The 26,842-nt window shown below is 35.8% G+C and overlaps 1 protein-coding gene across 2 annotated transcripts in view; it reads left to right on the top strand.

Moving 5' to 3' along the window:
- The window catches only part of ADGRB3 (adhesion G protein-coupled receptor B3), a 780,347-nt gene that overhangs the window by 428,400 nt on the left and 325,105 nt on the right, over window positions 1–26,842 (top strand). For both annotated transcript variants that reach the window (XM_036871882.1, XM_036871883.1), the window contains exons 15-16: window positions 11,440–11,542; window positions 22,597–22,640. In XM_036871882.1, coding sequence (XP_036727777.1) covers window positions 11,440–11,542; window positions 22,597–22,640 — 147 coding nt within the window. The remainder of the gene's footprint in view (window positions 1–11,439; window positions 11,543–22,596; window positions 22,641–26,842) is intronic.

Below are 26,842 nucleotides of genomic sequence, written 5' to 3'. Positions count from 1 at the left end.
CTCTATGCCTACTTTCTGGAGGGTTTTTTTTTTTTTATTATAAATGGGTGTTGAATTTTGTTGAAAGCTTTTCCTGCATCTGTTGAGATTATCATATGGTTTTTATCCTTCAGTTTGTTATTATGGGATATCACATTGATTGATTTGCATATATTGAAGAATCGTTTCACTCCTGGGATAAACCCCACTTGATCATGGTGTATGATCCTTTTAATGTGCTGTTGAATTCTGTTTGCTAGTATTTTGTTGAGGATTTTTGCATCTATGTTCATCAGTGATATTGGCCTGTAGTTTTCTTTTTTTGTGACATCTTTGTCTGGTTTTGGTATCACGGTGATGGTGGCCTCATAGAATGAGTTTGGGAGTGTTCCCCCCTCTGCTATATTTTGGAAGAGTTTGAGAAGGATAGGTATTAGCTCTTCTCTAAATGTTTGATAGAATTTGCCTGTGAAGCCATCTGGTGCTGCGCTTTTGTTTTTGGAAGATTTTTAATCATAGTTTCAATTTCAATGCTTGTGATTGGTCTCTTTATATTTTCTATTTCTTCCTGGTTCAGTCTGGGAAGGTTGTGCTTTTCTAAGAATTCCTCGATTTCTTTCATATTGTCCATTTTATTGGCATATAGTTGCTTGTAGTAATCTCTCATGATCCTTTGTATTTCTGCAGTGTCAGTTGTTACTTCTCCTTTTTCATTTCTAATTCTGTTGATTTGAGTCTTCTCCCTTTTTTTCTTGATGAGTCTGACTAGTGGTTTATCAATTTTGTTTATCTTCTCAAAGAACCAGCTTTTAGTTTTATTGATCTTTGCTATAGTTTCCTTCATTTCTTTTTAATTTATTTCTGATCTGATCTTTATGATTTCTTTCCTTCTGGTAACTTTGGGTGATTTTTGTTCTTCTTTCTCTGATTGCTTTAGGTGTAAGGTTAGGTTGTTTATCTGAGATGTTTCTTGTTTCTTGAGGTAGGATTGTATTGCTGTAAACTTCCCTCTTAGAACTGCTTTTGCTGTTCCCATAGGTTTTGTGTTGTCGTGTTTTCATTGTCATTTGTTTCTAGGTGTTTTTTGATTTCCTCTTTGATTTCTTCAGTGATCTCTTGGCTATTTAGTAGTGTATTGTTTAGCCTTCATGTGTTTGTATTTTTTACAGATTTTTCCCTGTAATTGATATCTAGTCTCATAGCATTGTGGTTGGAAAAAATACTTGATACAATTTCAATTTTCTTAAATTTACCAAGGTTTGATTTGTGACCCAAGATATGATCTGTCCTGGAGAATATTCCATGAGCACTTGCGAAGAAAGTCTATTCTGTTGTTTTTGGATGGAATGTCCTATAAATATCAATTAAGTCCATCTTGTTTAATTTAAAGCTTGTGTTTCCTTATTTATTTTCATTTTGGATGTTCTGTCCATTGGTGAAAGTGGGGTGTTAAAGTCCCCTACTATTATTGTGTTCCTGTCAGTTTCCCATTTTATGGCTGTTAGCATTTGCCTTATATATTGAAGTGCTCCTATGTTTTGGGCATAAATGTTTACAATTGTTATATCTTCTTCTTGGATTGATCCCTTGATCCTTATGTAGTGTCCTTCTTTGTCTCTTTAGTAGTCTTTATTTTAAAGCCTATTTTGTCTGATATGAGAATTGCTACTCCAGCTTTCTTTTGATTTCCGTTTGCATGGAATATCTTTTTCCTACCCCTCACTTTCAGTCTGTATGTGTCCCTAAGTCTGAAGTGGGTCTCTTGTAGACAGCATATATATAGGTCTTGTTTTGTATCCATTCAACCAGTCTATGTCTTTTGGTTGGAGCATTTAATCCATTTACATTTAAGGTAGTTATCCATATGTATGTTCCTATTACCATTTCTTAATTGTTTGAGTTTTTTATTGTAGGTATTTTCCTTCTCTCTTGTCTTTCCTGCCTAGAGAAGTTCCTTGAGCTTTGTTGTAAAACTGGTTTGGTGGTGCTGAATTCTCTTAACTTTGCGTGTCTCTAAAAGTTTAAATTTCTCCACTGAACCTGAATGAGATCCTTGCTGGGTAGAGTAATATTGGTTGGAGGTTTTTCCCTTTCATCACTTTAAATATGTCCTGCCACTCCCTTTTGGCTTGCAGAGTTTCTGCTGAAAGTTCAGCTGTTAACCTTATGGGGCTTCCATTTTATGTTATTTGTTGCTTTTCCCTTGCTGCTTTTAATATATTTTCTTTTTATTTAACTTTTTATAGTTTTATTAATATGTGTCTTGGCATGTTTCTCCTTGGATTTATCCTGTATGGGACTCTCTGCACTTCCTGGACTTGTTTGACTATTTCCTTCCCCATGTTAGGGAAGTTTTCAACTATAATCTCTTCAAATATTTTCTCAGATCCTTTCTTTTTCTCTCCTTCTTCTGGGATCCCTATAATTCGAATGTTGGTGAGTTTAATGTTGTCCCAAAGGTCTCTGAGACTGTCCTCAATTCTTTTCATTCTTTTTTTCTTTATTCTGCTCAGCAGTAGTTATTTCCACTCTTTTATCTTCCAGGTCACTTATCCGGTCTTCTGCCTCAGCTATTCTGCTATTCATTCCTTCTAGAGAATTTTTTATTTCATTTATTGTGTTGTTCATCATTGTTTGTTTGCTTTTTATTTCTTCTAGGTCCTTGGTACACGTTTCTTGTCTTTTCTCCATTCTATTACCAAGATTTTGGATCATCTTTACTAACATTACTCTGAATTCTCTTTCAGGTAGACTGCCTATTTCCTTTTCATTTGTTTGTTCTGGTGGGTTTTTACCTTGCTCCTTCATCTGCTGCGTATTTCTCTGTCTTCTCATTTTGCTTAACTTACTGTGTTTGGTGTCTCCTTTTCACAGGCTGCAGATTCATAGTTCCCATTGTTTTTGGTGTCTGCCCCCAGTGCGTAACGTTGGTTCAGTGGGTTGTGTAGGCTTCCTGGGGCAGGGAGCTGGTGCCTCTGTTCTGGTGAGTGAGGCTGGATCTTGTCTTTCTGGTGGGCAGGACCACTTCTGGTGGTGTGTTTTGGGGTGTCTGTGAACTTCTTATGATTTTAGGCAGCCTCTCTGCTAATGGGTGGGGTTGTGTTCCTGTCTTGCTAGTTGTTTGGCATGGGGTGTCCAGCACTGTAGCTTGCTGGTCATTGAGTGGAGCTATGTCTTAGAATTGAGACAGAGATCTCTGGGAGAGCTCTCTCTGATTGATATTATGTGGGGCCGGGAGGTCTCTCGTTGTCCAATATCCTGAACTCAGCTCTGCCAGCTCAGAGGCTCAGGCCTGATGCCCTGCCAGAGCACCAAGTCCCTGTCAGCCCCACGGCTGTATTAGTCCAGGAATAAGCTTTCTTATAGGTAATTCCATTTTGCTGGCCATTGGAAAAAGAGGGCAAGGACTTTGGTGATTTTTGGCCGTGTCTGGGGAGCACCTCTGCTCTGTGTCTTTGTCACTGAAGGTCCATGTTTTCAGCTGTGCTGTTGTCCCTGAGTCGTTCTGCAGTCAAATCTTCCTCGCCATCTGCTGCCAGGCCACTCTCACGGAGGTGCTCAAGGCCCCTTCCTCCAAGCTCTCTGCACTTCCCCTGCCCACGCAGGAGGGACTACAGCACTCTGGGCTGCAGTGGTTGAAATTCTTGTTAGTTTTCAAAGTTCTAAGTTAGCCCAACCTTACTTGTAGCAGCCGTTGGCTAATTTTAGTTTTAAAAGTAAATGTATTTAGCTCAGTGACATTGATGAAGTCCTCAGTTCAGTTTTTTTAAGTAAATTTATTTATGTATTTATTTATTTATTGGCTGCATTAGGTCTTCGTTGCTGCGTGTGGGCTTTCTCTAGTTGCAGCGAGCGGGGGCTGCTCTTCGTTGCGGTGTGCAGGATTCTCATTTCGGTGGCTTCTCTTTGTTGTAAAGCATGGGTTCTAGGTATGTGGACTTCAGTAGTTTGGCACGTGGGCTCAGTAGTTGTGGCACATGGGCTCTAGAGCGCAGGCTCAGTAGTTGTGGAGCTCGGATGTAGTTGTTCCGTGGCATGTGGCATCTTCCCGTACTGGGGCCAAATCCGTGTCCCCTACATTAGGCAGGCAGATTCTTAACCACTGTGCCACCAGGGAAGTCCCCTCAGTTCAATTTTTTAGCATATATACCTAGGAGTGGGATTTCTAGATCATATGGTAACTATATTTTTGATTTTTTGAAGACTCTGCCTACTGTTTTCCATAGCAGCTTCACCATTTTGTATTCCCACCACAGTGCAGAAGCCTTCTGATTTCTCCACAACTTTGTCAGCACGTTATTTTCTGTTTTTTTTTGATCCTGGCCATCCTAAGGGATGTGAAGGAATATTTCCTTGTGATTTTGACCTGCATTTCCATGATGATTAGTGATGTCGAGCGTTTTCTCATGTATTATTGGCCTTTTGTATATAATCTTCAGAGAGATATCTAAGTCTCTTGTCTCTTTTTTAATCTTTTAAAAATTTATCTTTAATCTTTTTAATTTGTTTGGTTTTATTGTTGAATTTTAGTATTTCTTTATATATTCTCAATATTAACCCTTTATCATATATATGGCTTATAAATATTCTGTCTTATTACATAGATTGCCTTTTCACTCTGTCAGTTGTTTTCTTTACTGTTTTTAAGTTTGATGTTGTACCATATGTCTATTTTACCTTTTGTTGCCTGTACTTTTGGTGTCATATCAAAGAAATCATTGCTAAATTCAACGTCATGAAGCTCTTCTCTTATGTTTTATTCTAAGAGTTTTATTGTTTCAAATCTTATGTTTAGATCTTTAACCCACGTTAAGTTAATTTTGGTATATGGTGCAATGTAAATGTCCAACTTCATTCTTTTGCATGTGGATACTGAAAACATGGGATGTTTTCCCAGCAGCATGTTTTGAAGAGATTATCCTTTCCTCACTGGGTAGCCTTGGCAACCCTGTGAAAGATCATTTGACCATATATGTGAGGGTTTATTTCTGGGCTCTCTATTCTATTCCATCAGTCTCTGTCTTTATGCCAGTACCATACAGTTTTGACTTACTGTAGTTTTGTAACATGTTTTGAAATCAGGAAGTATGAGACCTCCAGCTTTCGTATTCTTTTTAAAGATCGTTTTGGCTCTTCAGGGTCCTTTCAGATTCCATATGAATTTTAGGATTTTTTTTGTCTATTCCTGCAAAAAAGTCATTAGTATTTTGATATGGATTACATTGATCTGTAGATTGCTTTGGATATTATGGAAATTTGAACAATATTAAGTCTTCCAGTTCATGAAGATAGGATGTCTTTCCATTTGTTTGTGTCTTCTTTGATTTCTTTCAACAATATTTTCAGGTTTTCAGTGTGCAGTTCTTCACTTCCTTAGTTAAGTTTATTCCTAAGTATTTTATTGTCTTTAATGCTGTTGTAAGTAGGATTGTTTCCTTAATTTCCTTTTTGGATTATTCATTGTTAGTATATAGAAATGCAACTGATTTTTGTGTGTCAGTGTTGTATATTGTAACTTTTCCACATTGTTTGTTGGTTCTAAAAGGGTTTTTGTGGAATCTTTAGGGTTTTCTACATGTAAGATCATTCCATCTACTAAAAGAGATGATTTTGGTTTTTGCTTTCCAATTTGGTTGCCTTTTATTTCTCTCTTTTGCCTGATTGTTAGGCTACTAGGCATCCCCTAATTGTTAAGAATTCCAGGTCTACGTTGAATAGAAGTGGCAATAGATGACATCCTTGCTTTGTTCCTCATTGTACAGTAAACGCTTTCAGTTTTTCACCATTGAGTATGATATTAGCTGTGGGTTTTTCATAGATGGCCTTTATTACATTGAGGTACATTCCTTCTATACCTAACTGTTTGAAAATTTTTATCATGAGAGAATGTTGAAAATTTTCAGATGCTTTTTCTGCATCAATTGAAATGATCATGTGGTTTTTGTTCTTCATTCTGTTAATAATGGTGTTTTACACTGATTGATTTTCTTATGTTGAATCAACCATATATCCCAGAGATAAATTCCTCTTGATCATGTATTTGATCTTTTTAATGTGTTGTTGAATTTGGTTTTGTATTTTGTTTAGAATTTTTGTATCAATATTCAATATTACACTGTGTTTTCATTTCTTGAGGCATCTTTGTCTGATACGTTTGAAAATATTCTCTCCTCTTTAATGTTTTGGAAGAGTTTGAGAAGAATTGGTGTTAATTCTTCTTTAAATGTTCAGTGGAATTATTCAGTGAAGCCATCTGGTCCTGGGCTTTTTTTTTTTTTTTTTGTCAAGAGGTTTTTGATTACTGATTTAATGTCCTTCCTAGTTATAGGTCTGCTTAGATTTTTAAACTTCTTCATGAATCAGTCTTGGTAGGTTGTGTGTTTATAGGAATGTATCTGCTTCTTCTAAGTTATTCAGTTTGTTGTCATATAATTGTTCATAGTAGTCTCTAATGATCCTTTTATTTCTGTGGCATCAGTTGCAATGTCCCATCTTGATTTCTGATTTTTGTTGAGTTTTCCTTCTTATTTTAGTAGTTACTCTAGCTAAGAGTTTGTCATCTTTTTTTTTCTCAAACAACTCTTAGTTGGGTGATGTTTTCTATGTTTTCCTGTTCTCTATTTCATTTATCTCTGCTCTGATCTTTATTATTTTCTTCCTTCAGCAAACTTTGGGTTCAGTTTGTTTTTATTCTAGTTCTGTGAGGTGTAAAGTTAAGTCATTGATTTGAGATCTTTCTTCTCTTTAAAAGGAGGCATTTACCCCTATATATTTTTGTTTCAGTACTGCTTTTGCTGCATCCCATAAGTTTTGTTTCAATATATTTTCTAATTTCCCTTGTGATCTATTTTTTAACCCACTAATTGTTCAAGAGTGTGTTGTTTAATTTTCACATATTTGTGAGTTTTCCAGTTTTCCTTTTGCCTTTGATTTCTAGTTTTATTCTGCTGTGTTCAGAAAAGTTACTTGGTATGATTCCAGTTGTCTTAAATTCATTAGGACTTTTTTTTGTGCCTCACCTGTGATCTATTCTGGAAAATTCTCTGTATCCACTTGAGAAGAATGTATATTCAGCTACTGTTGCATGGAGTGTTCTGTATATCTCTGTTAGGTACAATTGGTCTATAGTGTTGTTCAAGTCCTCTGTTTCCTTATGGATCTACTATCTGATTGATCTATCCATTATTAAAGCAGGGTATTGTATTGAAATAGTTTACTATTGTTGTGTTACTGTCTATTTCTCCCTTCAGTTCTGCCAGTGTTTGCTTCATATTTTTGGGTGTTCTGCCGTTAGCTACATATATTTATAATTGTTATATCTTCCTGGTGAATTGACCCTTTTATCATTATATAATGTTCCTCTTTGTCTTTTATTACAGTTTTTGCTTAAAGTCTATTTTGTCTGATACAAATATGTCCATCCCTGCTCTCTTTTGGTTACCATTTGTATGGAGTATCATTTTAGATCTTTCACTTTCAGCCTATGTATGGCCCTATACCTAAAGTGAGTCTCTTGTAAACAGTTGCATTGCATTTTATAGTCACTATTTTACTCTCTTTAAGATATGATTCATGTACCCTAAGCACCTTAAACCTTTGTAAAAATTGTGAAGAATAACTTGAGCCTTCTTTGAATAAAGAACTCTACACATTTTAAAATGTTTTAGATACTGACTAGTGCAAATCTCAAGGACAAGAAAGATCTTTATTACTTTAGTCATGAAATCTATTTGGCTGTAAGATCTGCTTTTCTAGCAGTGAATACAAATGTGAACCCAGCCAGGAAGCATTAGTAGATCACAAAGCCTGACATGGCACATGAGGAGCCAGCTATTCACTTATGCAAATTAGAATAAATTGATGGAATAAATTAAAGAAATTTTGTACACTGTACACTTTTTTAAAAGGGAGCCACTGCATAATGTAAATTTGTTTATTTTTCCTTCATTAAATATTTGGATACTGTGATACTGACATTATATTTTAAATCACATTGGCAAAAAGTTTGATATTTTTGTTTATTATGTGGTATTTAATAAGTCATTCAAATATGTCTTAGCCCTAAAATGTGCCACGCATAATGTAAATGAGGATACATAAATGCTATATACAAATCTTGCCCTCCTTGAACTATAATCTTGTGGAAGGAGACATATATAGCATTAATGGGTGTGGGGTAGAGCTAGTACATGGTAGTAACTCAAGGTGGGAGGGGACTCATGTAATGTGATAAGCACATCCATATGCATAAATATATTGACACACATCCTTTCTCAAATGTAGTCTAAATGAGTTAACACACATACACACACATGCCCTCTCCCCCCACTCCCCACACACATACTTAGCAAAAGCCATAAGGCAGATTTCATCTTCTAGGGACCTTCTCCACCAGGCTGATTAAGTAGCTGGTGAACCCGCCACAGAGTAAATACAGAAGGCTGCTTATCTTAGCCATTGGCTCTCCACCGTCCAGTTTCCTAGGGCTAAAATACCCACAAGCCCAAACACACAAGGAGAACTTCATAAATATCTTGACAAGTTATAAATTCCTGTTTGGAATACCCACATCTGTATTTTCCAGTAAATCAGCCACCTATACAACTTCTAAAATAATACAAAATATCTGTATACTATCAAATTTAACTAAAATTTGTTAAAATTAGCAGTTTATAAATTAACATTTGGTTTTATTTATAGCAGGGAAATGGGATTATAAACAGGACCAGAATAAGGGGGCAGATTGGGTTTGTGTGACGTGTAAATATTTTTGTTTCAGATAACCAACCTGAACTCAAATGTATTCATTCCTGAAAAAGGAACTTGCATCTGTGTCCCAGGACTGTTCTCTGGGAGAAACCTCCATAAATTTTTTGGTGGTGGCAGATTAATTTTGTCCCCAACTCCAAATTATATATATACATATATATATATATATATATATATATATAAAACAAGATATATATATATCTTGTCATTTTCTGGGAATCCTGTCAGATCTGTTAACATAATTAATCAACTGGTATCACCTCACAGTTAATCACATCTATTCTTACTTGATCCCCTGATCACTTTTGCTCACAGAGAAACAGGGAAGAGTGAGTTTGCAAAGGAAACTTGGCATTTAGAGCTTACTTCCATATCCTTCTCAATGCCCCTTACCTTCAGTTGACTCATTTAGTATTTTTCTTTAATAAATTTATTTATTTTATTTATTTATTTTTGGCTGCATTGGGTCTTCATTGCTGGGCACGTGCTTTCTCTAGCTGCAGCAAGCAGGAGCTACTCTTTGTTATGGTGTGCAGACTTCTCACTGTGGTGGCTTCTCTTGTTGTGGAGCATGGGCTCTAGGTGCACGGGATCTGGTAGTTGTGACTTGCGGGATCTAGAGAGCAGGCTCAGTAGTTGTGATGCACGGGCTTAGTTGCTCTGCAGCAATGTGGGATCTTCCCTGACCAGGGCTCGAACCTGTGTCCCCTGTACTGGCAGGCAGATTCTTAACCACTGTGCCACCAGGGAAGCACAACTCATTTAGTATTAAATGAAATAAATAACAGTCAACCAACTTTCTCTGTTTACAACCACCTTCCTCCTAAGGAATACTGAAAACAAATTTATACTTTGTTGTTTTTTACTATCTTTCTGTTAGGCTGGGTACCATGAAACTTCCTGAGTGTTCTAGAATTTGTTATTTGACATTACTAAATATATGGGTTAAAAAATGTTATCCCACTCAGAATATGTTTATAGTCCCTCTGCTACTAAATATTCCTCCAAGTGTGGCATAGTTGGCATTTTTTTCTGGTGAAATTTTGTGGCAAAGATCAGCCCATTAGGGAAAACATTTTCACAAAGAATGTGAGGTTCAACATTATTCTATGATATTAGAATTATATGACTTTGATGATACAGCTATTTTAGAAAACTGTATGGCAGTAACTTATAAAATTAAACATGCTTTTACCACATGAGCAAGCAATTCCACTCATAGTTATTTACTCAAGACATGAAAATATATGTCCATCCAGAAAGTATATATACCAATTATTCATAATAGGCAAATATGAATAGCTGCTAAAAATCATAAAAGCTAAAAATCAGAAGCAACCTAAAGGTTGCTCACTTAACTGATGAATAGATCACAAATTCAATATCATGAAATACTACTCAGCTATAAAGAGAAACAGGACTGATAAATCTCAAAAACATTATGCTGAGTGAATTAAGTCAAACACAAAAGTCTATGTAGTGTATGATTCTATATAATGAAATTCTACAAAGACATAATTATAGTGACATCATGCCCATGGTTTCCTGGAACCATGGGGAGGGGTGTGGGGATCAAGTGCAAAGGGGCTCAAGGAAACTGTGGAGGGTTGTCTGTCTGGATTTGGTGGTGCTTGCATTGTAGCATACAGTTACCAAAAGCTTTAAACTGTCCACTTAAAGTTGATGAATTTTATTACCTATAAATAACGCCTTAAACAACAAAAAAGAGGAAAAAAATTAAGTGACTTTGTCTTGCTACCTGTTATAAATTCCCCAGAATAGTAAAAAGGAAGGATGAATATATATATATATATATGTGTGTATATATATATTTCTTCAAGTAACTAAAGTACAATAAAATCTTTAAATCTCTATATTATAGGAGGTGTGTAGCATTTTATATATGTTGGATGAAAACCTGTATATGCAAGAAAGAGCTGGTTCCATTTTACATGTTTATATTTAGGGATAATTTTTTTTGTAGCTTGTAAATATTGTTATATTTAAAACTTCTTTGTGAATGAACAGTACTGGTGAGATATTTCCAAATGCAAATGTGTTCCTTACATCTAGCATTTTGAGATAAAGAAGTGGCCTGTAGATCTCTATTGTTGAAATGAATGATGGTCAGTAATTAGCAACAAAGATTATTGATATTTAAATTCTACTTGTTTTCATTCTACACCACTTTCCAATCATTCATCTTAACGAATTTTGAGATAGTCTAAAAAACACCAAGACAGCACTTTGCAAGAAGAATAATTGGTCTCTTGGAGAACCAAACTGTTAGGTCCACCTTGAGATGAATGGATTATATTCATTTAAAGGTTGCCTGGATCTTTTGAAGGTTTGAATTCATGATCCACCTGTCTCTCAGGTAAATCAGATTTAACTAATTGTTAGTGCTATTGCTTTTCCATCTTTCCTACCTTTAAAATGGTAACAGTCAGCAATAGCTTTCTCCCCCTAAAGTTTTCTAGTTACAGATCGGGTATATTTATAACAAAAAATCAACTATATCTTTCCATGAATAGTAGTTCAGTATCATGTTTTAAATCTATTTGAGCGATGTTTCTATGTCTTTGCTTAGGATACATTTATTAAAAATGCCATCACAACATGTATTGAACAGTAGGAATTAATATTCATCATCAATCTTGTCTCCTTTTAATCATAATTATTCTGTTTCAGAAATTATACTGTCGTTAATTCCAAAATCATCGTGGTCACCATAAGGCCTGAACCCAAGACAACTGATTCATTCCTGGAGATAGAACTAGCTCATTTGGCTAATGTAAGTATCATCCACTTGGCATTGAGTTGCTTGTAGAATTTACCTTTTAAAGAAGGTTAACAATCCTTCTTTTGACTGATAAGACCAGAACACATTTTCTGAACTCTTTAGAGTTGCAAATGAATTAATTTGTTATGAAGATATGTATTATATACAAACAAAATGACACATTATCCTATGCTTTGGTTCATGATAGAACTCTCTTCAGTTTCTCCAGGATAATAGTTAATAGTTTGTCAGTGCCCACATCTTTATTGGGCTCTAAGCTAAGAAGTAGGGGAGATCAAATGGAAGAACCACTCTTGCCACATGGTGAGGAAAACTGCCATGTAAACACACAGATTTAAGATGCATGCAGCAACAGAAGCTACAGACATAAAGCAAAGGGCAGTGACATCCTCCAGGGTACCCCAGGGTAGGAGAGTCGGTGGAACAGATTTTTAAAGTGCTACACCCAGGTGCTACACCCAGGATCAGCGGAGGCTCCTTGTAACTGTTCGGGTGCTCCAGTGATTCAAATCCAACTCTTCCATCCAGAATGACAAGAACCCTTTGTTAAATGCATCCACCTGCAACTGAAATTCTTTAGACCTTGTTCAGGCCTTATGTAGAAATTTAAAATATCTACTTATCCTTTATACATCCACCTTAAATACCTAAATCATTGATTTAAGGGGCAAGGAAAGTGATTCCTATTGAGACTTTCTTAATTATGCTTTTACAATTCCTGTGTTAAACTGTCTCATATGTTGCATATACATAGTGTTTTTTTTAATCCCTTGCAAAGTTTCTATGAACTTGATTTTTGCATGCAATTAATGAAAGCACAAAATGATTGTGATTTTCCCAAGTTCATATAGTTAGTGAATGACATGATGAAATTGATTCTCACATCCTTTAGTTTACAAAACCTGTACATTTCTGGTATTTTATAATTTTTGATTTTAAAAACCCCATTTTATAAAAAAAATGACAATTATCTTCCCTATAAACCACTTTTTACAAAAGTGTTCCAGCTTCCTAGATTGTCTAATGAAAATCTCAAATCTCTCAGCAATAACTTTTAAACATCATGATTGCTACTTAAACTATTAGGTCTTTTCCCAGTTTTGCAAAAATGTGACCATACTGGTTCTATCTACCTTTGACAATGTATTTTATTTCTGTTATATCTACCTCCTCATACCTTTAATGACCCTAATCTAATCACTGCACTGAAAGCTAGGAGATACTTTTAACATAATTTTTGAATAAGGAACTTTGTACCTTCAACATGTATTATAAAATATTTATTTACATATTTGTTTGTATATATTGTTTATCATGGTAATGTCTATCCAGTTATAAGCATTGATGAAACATAGTAAGAGATAATAATTCCCTGAATTGCTTACTGAAAAAGCAATGCAATGTCAGAATGTATATCCTGTTTCTTATGGAGTAAACAATTCTGTAAATGAACATTCACACAACTTTCCTAAATAAAGATAAAATCACTATTGAGATATAGATACAGATGTATTATCATTGGTATTACCTTCAAAGTTGAGCTATTTTAGATATGACATCTTGCTTATATGAAGACTGTCTGCTTTCACCTATTTTCTTATAGCAAATGTATCTGCTGCATTTTTCTAAGCTCAGAAGAGATTAATGACTTGCAAATTATATCTGTTGTATACACCATGTGCAAAAGAAATGAAGAAAAGAAATTAATAGTTATAATGAGTCTAGGGAAAAACCTGTTAACATTATTTAAACAAAACATGTTCTTTTTAAAAAAGCTTTTAAATAAATAACGTTTAAAGTATGTTAAGTGTAATAAGGCCCTTGGGAACTGGTAGGAATAGGTAATAGAACATGAAATCTTGAAATTTCAAACTGTATTCAGCAAAGCCATTTGCAGTTTTAACCAGCTCATAAGTCATTGAAGAGTAAGATACTATTCTTAGTTCAGTTTTCTAGGCTCGTGGCTTTATTGTTATAATCTGTAGAGTCTGAGTTTGTGGTCCTTAGTGCTTGGGCATAGCAATTGCTTGATTATAGGAAATACCAAATTTGCTTTTCTGAGAAGAAGAATTTTGTTTTTCATATTATTTAAGGTTTCTTCAGTGTGACATTTATACTTATCAATATTGTTAGGTTCCATAATGTGCAAGGAAAGTTAATACATTTATTGAAAGTCGTTATTGGGACCTAAATAAGTGCAGCAGAATGGATCTATAAGTGCACACATAAGCAAACACACATTCACACATGCTCACATCCACCATTAGGATGCCTTGGTCCTGACAGATCTGAGCCTGCTGTGAATTTCCAAGATATATAACATCCTTAGCGTTAAAAGGTGAGTTAGAAGAATAAGAAAATAAATGCATTTTAGTTATCTCGTGCTCTATCAACTTTGCAAGCCTGAAAGTGCACTTTTTTCAAATAAAAAGTCTTAAATGTAGTTCCATTTCTGGTGGAAGGACACATTGGACTACCCTGGCCTGCAGCCTCTGCAGTCTATTTTCGCCTTTCTTTTTATTCCTTCCTCTAAGCAACAACTCTCATGGTCTAGGTAGGGCCAACCTGCTATCTTTCAGGATTGAGAAAAATCCACTGGGTTTTTTTGTAGTTCTCAAATTGGTCATATTCACAAACGATCTCATGGGAATTGGGGCTTGCGGTTTTATTTATTTATTTTTTTTGCTGTATTTGCTGGCATACTAACAGGATCTAGCTAACAAATTAAGGAGTTTGTTTTATGTGTATAAACTAAAATGAATCATGAGCCATGGCCTTTGTAAATCATAGTGGAAAACACAATGGAAAACTCTGATGAATATGCTTTTTACCATTAGCATGAGAAACAATGAAAAGAAATTCCAACATTCATCAGTGGGTATTTTCATGAATAGCAAAGGCTGATAACAACCCAATGAATTAAAAATCACTTGGCAAAGCTTAAAGAAGTTCATTCTATACATCTATAATTTCTACAAAGGGGCGTTTTTATCCCTTTACTTTTAAAATTACTTTTCTACCCTAGCTTGCGTCCATTTGGAAAAGATTTCTGATGTTTTGCCTGCTTAAACCCCTTGGTAGTTTTTATGGGAGAGTCTTGAAATGCTAACTAGACAAGTAGATTGATGGTGCTGCCAACGGCTGAAATTGAGATAGAAATTATTCTCTGGCTACAGTTTTTTTTTTTTTTTGGTTTTATCCTAAATTCCTAAACTTGAGTAAGCATTCTTCCCACTTACATTTCACATTCAGTTTATTCTTATTCATAATACAACATTGATATTCTTCAAAAAGATTTTAGACTAATTATGTTATTGTTGGAGTAAGGGTCAGCAAACATTTTCAGTTGAGTCAGGTTAGACATATGAGCTATAATGGTCTATGTCACATCTACTCAGCTATGCTATTGTAGTGTGACAGCGACCAGAGACAGTATATAAAAATGGATGTGGCTCTGTTACAACAAAATATCATTTACAAAGTAGGTAGCAAGCCAGATTTGGCCCCTGGACTGCATAAGTTGTCACCCCCTGTATGGTAAAGAGAATGTGGCCCCCCAGAGATGCCCATATCCTAACCCCCATAAATCGTGAATATATTATATTACATGTCAGAAGGGACTTTGCAGTTGGGATTAAGGGTAAGAACCTTGAGATGGGTCATTTATCCTGGATTATGTGAGCAGATCCAGTTTAATCACATGAGCCATTAAAGTTGGAAAGCCTTTTCCGGCTATGGTCAGAGAGATGCAAGGTAAGAAGGACTCACCCTGCCATGGCTGACTTTGAAGATGAAGGATGAGGGCCACAAGCCAAGGAATATGGGCAGCCTCTAAAAGCTGAAAACAACCCCTGGTTATCAACCAGGAAGGAAATGTGGACCTCAGTCCTACAACTACAAGGAACTGAATCCTGCTGAGACCCGAATGGACCTAGATGTGGATTCATCCCCATATCCAGAAAGGACTACATTCCTGTTAACATTCTGATACCAGCTTTGTGAATTTCTTGATCAGAAACCCAGCTAAGCTCACCAGACTCCTGACACACAGAAACCGTGAGATAATAAATCTGTGTTTTTCTATGCTGCTAAGTATGTGGTAACTTGTTACAGCAGCAATAGAAAGCTAATAACCCTGCATTGGAGCATTGCAAAATTAATTTTTTGATTATGAAAATAATATATATGCATACAGTAACAGTGCCATTTTGAATCAGATAAACTACAATAATGATAATATATTACTCAATGAAAGTCAGTTAGCAACTAGAGATTACATTTTGCCATGCTGATTTCATGCCAACACTTTAGGAATCTGATTAAAGGAATCACCAGACAATGAGAATGGCCATTGTAAAGTGGTGGTGGGATATTAGGGAAAACTGGAGGTTGCCAGGAGCAACTCTGACATTTGTAGATGTGTTGTGCTCTTGAAGCAATTTAGCAAAACTTCTCTGCTGGCAGCCAATAGATTGGAACTGTGCAGAACAGCCTGGCCAGCCCTTGTCTCTGCTACAACCCCATAAAAGCACTACTAGGACACATTGTTACAACCTCTTGGATATAAAAGGAAAAGACAAGCTGTATGCTATATCTATATGGAATCTAGTTATCTGAGTGTTTGTTTATTAAAGTTATTTGCCACTTCAACCTTGGAGAGTTTTTACCAACAGATAAACCATTTGTTTTTTGAGAGGTGCACCCAGACTTGTGCAGCCATTGTTGGAAATGATGCAGTCACATATGGGGAAGACACTCTAAGACATATATGTGGAGGCAATGATTTTCTTTGAAGGATACACATATAAATAATTTCTGATAGTGGTTCTACTTTTACTACTTCCCACATGCCAAATAGAAAGTATTTGTCAGGAAATAATGTACATTCAGTGACTAGTGATATATCTAAGAAATTAGAGAAGCAAGCTGTTATCACATCCACAAAAATAGTGTCATATGGTTAATGTGGGCTACTGAGTAACCAGATAGCAGAAGCTGGATTACACACGTGCCCTCCCCTTGTGTTCTAACTGAATGGCTGCCAAGTCCTGGAAGACATGACTTGTCCTGATAGAACCGTACTCTGCCTTCCTCACTTCAGTGGCCTCTATGCTCTTCTGCTTTAGCTAAAGACAACTATTCCTTTTCCATCTTCTTGATTTAACTGGTTCTCAATGAGGTGCTTTCTGTAGAACTCATGTAAATAAATTGAAAAATTCCATATCTCCATCTCCTTTTAAGTAAGAACAGAGTATTGCATTCTCAATGAGGCTCTTTGGACTTCAGGTATATGTCAGCTACCTTGTAAAAAAATGAGAGTTAGACCCAGATTTAACTCTTTTTAAGTATCACTTAGAAATGCTAAAATACTCTCAAAACCTTGAGAAGAGGTATGGAGAACATTCAACAGACTGTCTTCGTTGTAGAGTTGCATGTGATATGATACCTCTTCGACTGCATCATCCCCTTGGGTGGTGTATTACATTTGCAGGGATTATGAAGACGTTTGTATGTTAGAAGACATAATCCAGAAAGGGCTCCCTCTCACATTGATCAGCTTTCGTGACCTGTCAGAGATTTGACTGTGGAAAAATTTACATCTACGAGAATCTTACTTCCCTTAGAATGCATTCCTGAGCTTTTTAAAATGTGGCTTTTCTCAAGTAGTATTAGAATTATAGGCAGGATATATATTAGTCTTTTGTGGGTCAGGTCAGGTATTTTGGAAATGTTCTTAGGAATTCCCAAAATGTGTTTTTGCAGTTATATAATAAATACAATTAACAGAGGGGATAGAAAAAGGGTAAGCTTAGCAAAATCCAGATATTATTAATGTAATGCCTTTATATCTAAAGTAATGGAAATGAAGAGAGACTTTGGAGTCTCAGTTGAACAGTCTTTCTCCTGTCCACGTACAAGAACTCAATGTGCAATTCACTGGAAGATGTTACACAAGGACTCGCCCTGGAACATCTTTCTCAGAGCACTGGAAATGTTGAAAGAGTGGCAAAGAGGTCACTGGCCTTCTCCAAGTCCTTAGAAGCTTTGTCTATGAGCGTGCTTTACCTCTACAGACAAGAGGATATTTTTTGTTTCAAGAGGACTATGAAAGGTACAAGAAAGTTAAGAGGTTTCCAGATTAGGAATTTACTATGGCATATGAGGACTAAGCATTTGAAAATGTGAAGAAAAGCAGAGTGAAGTAACCATGTTATTTCTGTTGTGTGTCTATGCTTCTACAAATGTGATGTAGATTAAAAATTATAAGGAGTGGAGGGAGTCATTAGAATGTATGTTCCTAAGTTAAGCCCCAATCTCAAAATTCCTGGAGCCAAGGAACCTACATTTTTCATCAGCATCCCAGGTGATTCTAGAGTAGGTCCAGAGAAAACACCTTGAAAACATGAAGATAGCAAGAGTGTAATTAAGATAGCATGTGAATTGAATTTATTCAGAACTTAAAAGCACCAAGGAAAAATTAAAGTAACTTGGTTCAGCACTCATGTTTATTGTGACTTTTATCTTTTCTGTAAATGACTTCCTTCAGGCATTTGTTCAGATATCATCTTATTGGTGAAGCCTTCTCAATATACAAAATTGCAATCCATTCAACTTCCCAGCCTTTCCTACTCATGTGGTTTACTTTTCATCATAACACATATTACCACCTAGCATATTATATATTTACTTCTTTATGTTTTTTGTCTCTCTCCCTGCCCCCTTCACTATAGCTAAGTGTATGAGGCAAGGATTTTGTTTTGTTCAATGCTGTAGCCCCAGTGCCTCCAAGGTGTCTGGAATGTTACAGGTGTTTGCTAAGTGACTTTTGCATGAATGGAGGAGTTTGTTTTGATCATCTTCCTAGCTCACTTTTCTTCTTCTCTTTATACCATAGTGAGATGTATTGAAAATATTCCATAGGGGAAAAAAGGACTTGGAAGAGAGTTTTGTAAAAGAAAAGGAATTCATTTATAAATGTCATTCTAGAATCATTAAGGGCTAGGGCTAGAAAAGATGTCTAAATTCCCTATTCTACAAACAAGAAAATAGAAAAGTTATGAAGATCAGAGGAAAAGAGAGAACCACCTATAAAAATACACAGACAAAGCCAGTGATGTACTGTATTGTTAAATAGATACACAGACAGTCACCAGTTTACGATTTTTTGACTTTATGATGGTGGGAATACGATATGCATTCAGTGGAAACTATACTTAGAATTTTGAACTTTGATCTTTTTCTGGGCTAGAGATATGCAGTAAGGTACTCTCATATGATGCTGGGCAGTGGTCCACAGCTCCCAGTCAGCCACACAATCACAAGGGTGCACAATCGATATACTTATGACCATTCTGTACCCATACAACCATTCTGTTTTTCACTTCCAGTACAGTATTCAATAAATTACATGATATATTCAACCCTTTTTATAAAAAAAGGCCTTATGTTAGATGACTTTGCCCAGATGTAGGCTCATGTAAGTGTTCCGAGCACATTTAAAGTAGGCTAGGCTAAGCAATGATGTCCTGTAGGTTAGGTGTATGAAGTGCATTGTCAACGTATGATATTTTCAACTTGCAGTGGGTTTATCAGAATGTAATCCCATCACCAGTCAAGGATGATCAGTAATGGTTTGCTTGATGTTGAGACAGAGGAGAGAAGTAAAAGAAAATATCAAAGACTGTTAAAGGCACTAAAAGTGCTGTGTAGAACATCTATGGTAATTAGGAAACTTGGGTCATGGTACGTTTTTAAACGCTTAAAAGTGGGTGAGTTCAAATGTTTAACTCAAGTTCAACTATACTGTTTTCAGTGGAGGCAAGAGACAGTTTTTTGGCCAAAAATATGTTTTTCAAGAACAGCGTATTCTTTCCAAAAGTTTTCAAATACATTCAGTTTTAATATTTTAAGTGTCAATTATATTGACAGCTCTATAAATTAATCTTCTCTAGCTGGTTTGGCTCATTTACCTGACAGCTTTTGGTTTCTTAGTTTCATGCTTTTCTTAAATCCACTTCTGTGAGTTGGTTCACAGCCTGCCTATTTTCCTCTTGCTTCTGTCATTACGTTTTGTTCCTGCTCTCTGTCGGGCTTGCCATTTCCTGTTATTGATTTTCTGTAAATTCCTCATAACAGACCTTGCAGCAGAGTACCTTTGAGAAAAGTATCTGAAAATTATAACAAATATTTTACAAGTGGTTTCTTTTAGCCAGGTTTTTTGGGTTTTTTTTTTCATGTATAGAATTCATTCATCATTGGGTTTTGCTTTCTTTACCATCTCACATGCTTATTCTCTAAGTGACTGGTCTATCCAGGTACTAAGGTTCCTCTAGTTTGTTTTTTCTGCTTATTTTTGTAAACTTCAGATGTTTCCATAACTGACCTCAGCTCATAGGCCCACGTATGGGTGACTGTTCTGGAATGAATGTTCACAGAGGGGTGCCTGTCTTTTGTGTAGGTCCGGAATGTACAGTGAAATGCAAGACTGAGTGGTGCGTTTGGAACCTATAATTCTCATGTGGATTGTTTCTAAATTTTCACAAGGACAGAAAGAGAGAGAATCATGAGATCTAAGGGGTAAGGGGTGAGGAAGGTAGTGGGTGAAACTGAGGGTTGACAGAGGCATGGATGAGAGAAGAAGAGGCATTTCTCACCTTTATACTTTCACTCTAAAGTGGAAATTAGTGTCTTTAGAGGGGTAAAATGGATGGCGATATCTAAACAATTAAGTTCATATTCTATTTCTTTTCTAATATTATTTTCTTTTGTCATAACCTGTTATGAGCTCTAATTATGAAATATTAATCCTGTAATCAGTATCCTGCTTTGGTTTATATAAAGATTGAACTTAATCTCACTCATACATTACTGAAGAAGTGAATTCAATGTAGAGGACCTGTAATCTCAAGGTCCTCACCTACGCATACAGTCTATATCCATGACATGTATACTCCCATGCCCTTCATTGTCATACTCCAGGGATAATTTACTTTCTAGAAAGTGCTATGAGCTCTTTTGAACAGAACCCTAGATAAATATAGCATAACTTTATTATACGACATTGTAGCTCTGCTGAGGATTTCTTAGGAAGTCACAAGCTGTATCAGGATTTCAGGTAAGACCAGACAGGGTCTCATAGGAGAGAGAAAGAAACCAATTTGAAACAGTATCCCCCTCCCCATCTCTTGAACATCCATATCTATGCCTCCTGTGAGAACTAGAAAAGGACCCATTTCTTCCATGGAACTCTCTCTGACACAGGCCATGATGCTCTGTCCATCATTTGTCCTTTAAAAAGTAAATTATCTACTAGTGACATTGATAGGAGCATGTCTCTTTTTTTGTTATTTGAACATTCCATGTGTGTTCCTCTTCAATCTCTGTAAGGCTATAACCCATTTCAGGGAAGGGAATTTTTTTTTATGTTCTAAGAGCATAGTTTGTAGGTATGAGCATCTGATGAGAAGGATGCCTTAGAGATGTGGTCTTTGAGGGATTTTGGAGAATGATAATGGTGCTAAAATATGGGAGTTAGTCAATGTCCCAATTAAAATGAATAATGAAAGTTGGGGTAGATTTCACCAATTTTAGAATAATGAGCTTAAGTTTCTTCTTCCTAGTGGAATTCTAGAATGCACTCAGTGAACAGCACTTAGAAAGGCAGTGTTTCACAAAGAACTTGCCTAGACTTTTAAAGATGTTGCTTTGCCAGATACATGCCAGTGATTATCTACTTGGAAACAAGACCAAGGGCAGGTTCTCTGAGTGAGCATGTCCCCCCTGCGGGAAGGAGCCAGTAGGCTGTTTCAGGACTGTAGCTTTCACCTGCTTTGGCCTATTCATCACTTTTATCACTGACTTGTTGGATGAGCCCATAGATATCATGTTTGTTTCTTAATCCTGCAGTGACACAAAGTTAAAGAGTGAATATATGTGATGTCAAAATCAGGATTCAAAAAGCTCCTGAGAGACCTCAGTGGGTAATAATACCTCTCAAGCTCAGGGGAAGATTACCAAAGTACCCCATACACTGTTGGAATGCATTATTAGGCATATGGCACCTACATTGCAGAGGCAATAGTACCGCTTTGTCCTGTGCAGGTAGGACACAGGTGGATGTGTTCCCTAAACACACTTTAAAGTGTGTGCTCCAGGAGATGAATGTCGTGGAAGATGAGAGAACTTGAAAGCTACAGAGTGTGTTTAATAAAAAAGAGAAGAGGATCTGTGAATAGCTCACAATATCAGAGAAGAAGAATTACTAGGTTAGTTTCAACGGGAAAAATAAGGCCCAATGAATGTGACAGAAAGACAGAAAGAAAAACATGCCAACAATTAGTCTCTTCAAAACAGAAGGTACTTGGTGGATAATCCAATGTGGAAAACTCATTGTGTCATGCTGAAGGTCATTGTGGCTACTCATTACATAATGATTAAACTGAATAAACATTTAGCATGTTTTTCCCATAGTTTTATTAGATGTGATTTTATAGGAATATGATCTGTTGATTAAGAAAATATTGCAAGTCTACAGACTCTCTAGAAATGGACAATTAATGCAGCCAAGTCTTGCCTTTTGGAAGCTGCACCACTGGAGGCTGAAGAGGAAGTGGCAGGTGTGCCTAATGCAGAAAGTTTCACTGTGATTGAATTATTATAAATATTAGATATTGAAAATACTTTGGTTTCTTAAAAGAAATAATCCAGCAGTTACTATTTTAGGGGAAAAAAATGAAATAGAAATCATCAAAGTATGGACCTTGTCGTTTATGAGGCCTTCACTTATAATTTAAAAAAAAAAAACAACTATGGGTTATGATGTTTGGAATAAATATAAAGTTTTCATGAATAAAATTTCATAAAATGGGCCATTAAACCTATGAGTAAGGACATGCAAATTTTTAACGCAAAAAAATAGAGGTGGAAACCTTAAAGAATCTTACTGCAGGATAAGAAATGTGCCATTCTTTTTGCATTTCACATAATCCTTCAGTTTTTTATGTATGTACTCAAGATACATTTATTCTTTCTCTGCTTATTTTTAGGGCACTTTGAATCCTTATTGTGTTTTATGGGATGACTCAAAAACGTAAGTGACAGATGTTTTCTTACATGACTTTGGACTAAACATTCAAAGCACATTAAGTTATTTCAGCTGCTTTCTAGTCAACAGGAATATGATAAGTTAGTGGGATGTGAGTTACACTAGGAGAGAAAGCAGTCTCCTTTTTGAATCTGTAGGACAGCATGATGATTGTGTTTGTGTGTGATGATGCCATCAGGTTACATCCCAAGGTAGGATTGCATTACCTGATGTGTAAGGCACATTGCGATGCGAATTCCATGAGGATTTTTAAAAGCTCTAATATTTTAAAATTATAGGAGCTCAGATGCTATTTCAACATTTTGCCCTAGTAATTCAGCTTAGAATCACAGAATAAAATAGCAATCTCTATGGTCATTTAGCCAATATGTTACTTGCATGGCCTTGAATCTATTATCAGAGTAATGAGATATTTATATGGCCCTTCCAAATTGTTTTGTTATAAAAACATTGAGTGACATTTAATTTTCTTATTCATATAGTAAGGATGAATCATTCTTCCATGTATTGCTTTGTTTGTAACAAGTAATTGCAATATATCTGGTCAAAATCATCTTAATCTCATTGGTAATGCTATGAGATTCTAAGGTCTCAAAGAGCAGAAAAATCCATGATTAAGGCTTAATTAGACTCCCATACTTTAAGTACTTCTGTGGGTTTATTTCAGTGTAGTAGCCAGGTTATACAATCTTGGTTTGTTTTGTTTTGCATGGAGGGGAGATAAATGTCAATCAATCTCAAAAGCTAATACCACCATGTATATGCTGTCAGTTAACGCACCACATTTTTGGGTTCTATGTATTCTAAGATTTTCCCCCATGTTCTTCACCCTAAATCGAATCTACATGTAAGGTTTTATGATGTTACTTGTCTCTCGTCAGTAGTTACTGGAGAGTCTAAAAGAGGGACATTCTTAGACTTTCTAGGTAAAGAGCAAACCTACAGGAAATGTGCTAATTCTTAGGATACTGATGTAATTTAAACTAGTATTTATGTGGGTGAAAAATCAATGATATTAAGCATGTTTTTTGCTATAGATTCTGATATTCTAGGGATCCTCTTCTCCTAGGAACCTTAGTGCATATGGAGAATCCCAACTTGTCCTGGTGATAACATGAGCTGGATGTTTCTCACTGATGTCATTTTTTTTTTTTTTTCATTTTAAAACCACATAGAGAAATCCGTGGTCATAGAATTTTTGCAAGATTTCCTCTTTACCAATAGCCAAAGATGCTGGTAGTATATTCTAAGGCACTGTTTAGTATGTTGTACAGACAAGGGAAAAATAAAAGGCCACAAGAATCAAATTGAACGTTTTCTACTCAAGAAAAACATGCCATCTTAAGCACCTGATTACAGATACTTGCATATCTCCATGAATAATAACCAACTTTTCTTTAGTTTTATTACCTTTTTAGTGGGTAGAATGTGCTTCTATGTTGATCCAAAAAGGGGAACGTGTTGGTTATTCCAAAAGACCTTTGGGACTTACAGGGATATTACAGAAGAAACAATATTCCCTTATTTTGTGCCTCTCTGGGTTTGCTTTCACAGTTTTTCTAAGGTTTTAAGTTTAATTTATAAAACTGTTGGAGCTTGAGGTCAGTGTTAAGTTTAGGAATCAATCACTCTCTGCTTTCTCTAACATCTGCTGACTCTTATCCATCACAAAGAATGTGTCTTAGCTTTACAAACTTCAGCTTTTTAGTTGTCCTTGAAGAAAACAATTCAGCGAGAGGAGGTGTGCTTAGCTGCCTTTCAGATCAGATTATCTCCAGAGATCAGTGCAGTTCATGTTTCCTTGATGTATCTGAAAAGTGATCAAAAAGGTTTCCACTGTGACAGAACTTCCGTCCCATCACACGTTTTACCAGACTCTTTCATCATTAAATTGTTTTTCTGGGTGAGTTTTAAACAATGAAGGTTAAGACAACTTTGTTTTCTTTCTTCACATCTGTTCCTCTGTTTTGATCATGTTCACATACACAATAGTTTTATCGATGCAATGATGTTAACTTTGAGTATAAGACCTCTAAGAATAGTTAATGAAGAGATACGGCTATTCCTTTTTACACAGAAAAGCGTTGATCTAAATGGTGTTTTCAAGATTGCAGTAACAAAGTTGAAATTAGAAGTTGTCTTTTAATTTTGGTTTACGTAATCAAATTGCCTTAATTTTTTATTGAGGTATATTTGACATATAATATATTAGTTTCAGGTGTGAAATATGATTCAATATTTGTATACACTGCTAAATGATCACCACAATAAGTCTAGTTACCATCTGTCACCATACATAGTTACAAATTCTTTTTCTTTAAGAACTTTTAAGATTTACTCTCAGCAATTTTCAAGTTTGCAATCTGATATTATTAACTATAGTCATCCCCTGTGTACTGTACATTACATCACCAGGTTTGATTCATTTTATAACTGGAGGGTTTGACCCTCCCCCTTTACCCATTTCACCCACCCCCATCTCCCATCCCCTCTGGCAATATCAAGTTGCCTTACTTTTAAATATTTAAAATTAAATTTTAATTACAAAAATAATGCATGAGTATCTTTTACTTGTAAAACTATAAAACATAACTGCTAAGGCACAAGACTCCATTAATAATTAATACCTTGGGTCTCCACATCCACCACCTCTCCAAGGTCACTCCTACTTATATTTTGTTATGTATAATTTCAGGCATCTACTTATGCATTGACACACATGTGTAGCCATAGAAATTAACACTATTTTAACGTAAATATTGTCATACTGTATGTAACACTTGTCATCTTAAATTTTTAATTCAATGATTATTGTGTAAGTTTTAAAATTTCACTACATATGTTTTATCCCTTGTACCTGCTGCATTGTATAGATATATCATAATTTATCTAGTATTCCCAATATTGGTGGCATTGAAGTGGTTTTCAATTTATTTTATTCTACAAACTGTTCTTCTGCGTACCTCCTTGTACATCCCTCCTTGAGGTGCTCTTTCACAGTCCAACTTGTTACCCTGTTGTTCTCTTTATACAACATTATTTTACATTCTTCACAGCATTCACTGCTACTTTTTATTTATTTTTCTTGCTTAATCTCTGTCTCCCCCACTAGAGAGTAAATACCACAAGAGAGAGACTTACCTTCTTATTCACTAACTGCACTAATGCCTGATACACCTGCACATAGTATGAATTCAACAAATACTTATTGGTTAGCTTGTATAAGAATAATGTTTGAATATTTCTAAGGTATCTTTTTTTTTAACATCTTTATTGGAGTATAATTGCTTTACAATGGTGTGTTAGTTTCTGCTTTATAACAAAGTGAATCAGTTATACATATACATATGTTCCCATGTCTCTTCCCTCTTGCGTCTCCCTCCCTCCCTCTCCCACCACTCTCGGTGGTCACAAAGCACCAAGTTGATCTCCCTGTGCTATGTGGCTGCTTCCTACTAGCTATCTATTTTACATTTGGTAGTGTATATATGTCCACAACACTCTCTCACCTGGTCACATCTTACCCTTCCCCCTCCCCATATCCTCAAGTCCATTCTCTAGTAGGTCTGTGTCTTTATTCCCGTCTTGCCACTAGGTTCTTCATGACCTTTTTTCTTTTTTTTCCTTAGATTCCATATATATGTGTTAGCATACTGTATTTGTTTTTCTCTTTATGACTTATTTCACTCTGTATGACAGACTCTTAACTCCATCCACCTCACTACAAATACCTCCATTTCGTTTCTTTTTATGGCTGAGTAATATTCCATTGTATATATGTGCCACATCTTCTTTATCCATTCATCCGATGATGGACACTTAGGTTGCTTCCATGTTCTGGCGATTGTAAATACAGCTGCAATGAACATTTTGGTACATGACTCTTTTGGAATTATGGTTTTCTCAGGGTATATGCCCAGTAGTGGGATTGCTGGGTCGTATGGTAGTTCTATTTTTAGTTTTTTAAGGAACCTCCATACTGTTCTCCATAGTGGCTCTATCAATTTACATTCCCACCAACAGTACAAGAGTGTTCCCTTTTATCCACACCCTCTCCAGCATTCATTGTTTCTAGATTTTTTGATGATGGCCATTCTGACCAGTGTGAGATGATATCTCATTGTAGTTTTGATTTGCATTTCTCTAATGATTAATGATGTTGAGCATTCTTTCATGTGTTTGTCGGC

The sequence above is a fragment of the Balaenoptera musculus genome, chromosome 12 (assembly GCF_009873245.2).
Source record: "Balaenoptera musculus isolate JJ_BM4_2016_0621 chromosome 12, mBalMus1.pri.v3, whole genome shotgun sequence".
NCBI lineage: Eukaryota > Metazoa > Chordata > Mammalia > Artiodactyla > Balaenopteridae > Balaenoptera > Balaenoptera musculus.
This window is presented reverse-complemented; position numbering and strand designations above follow the sequence as displayed.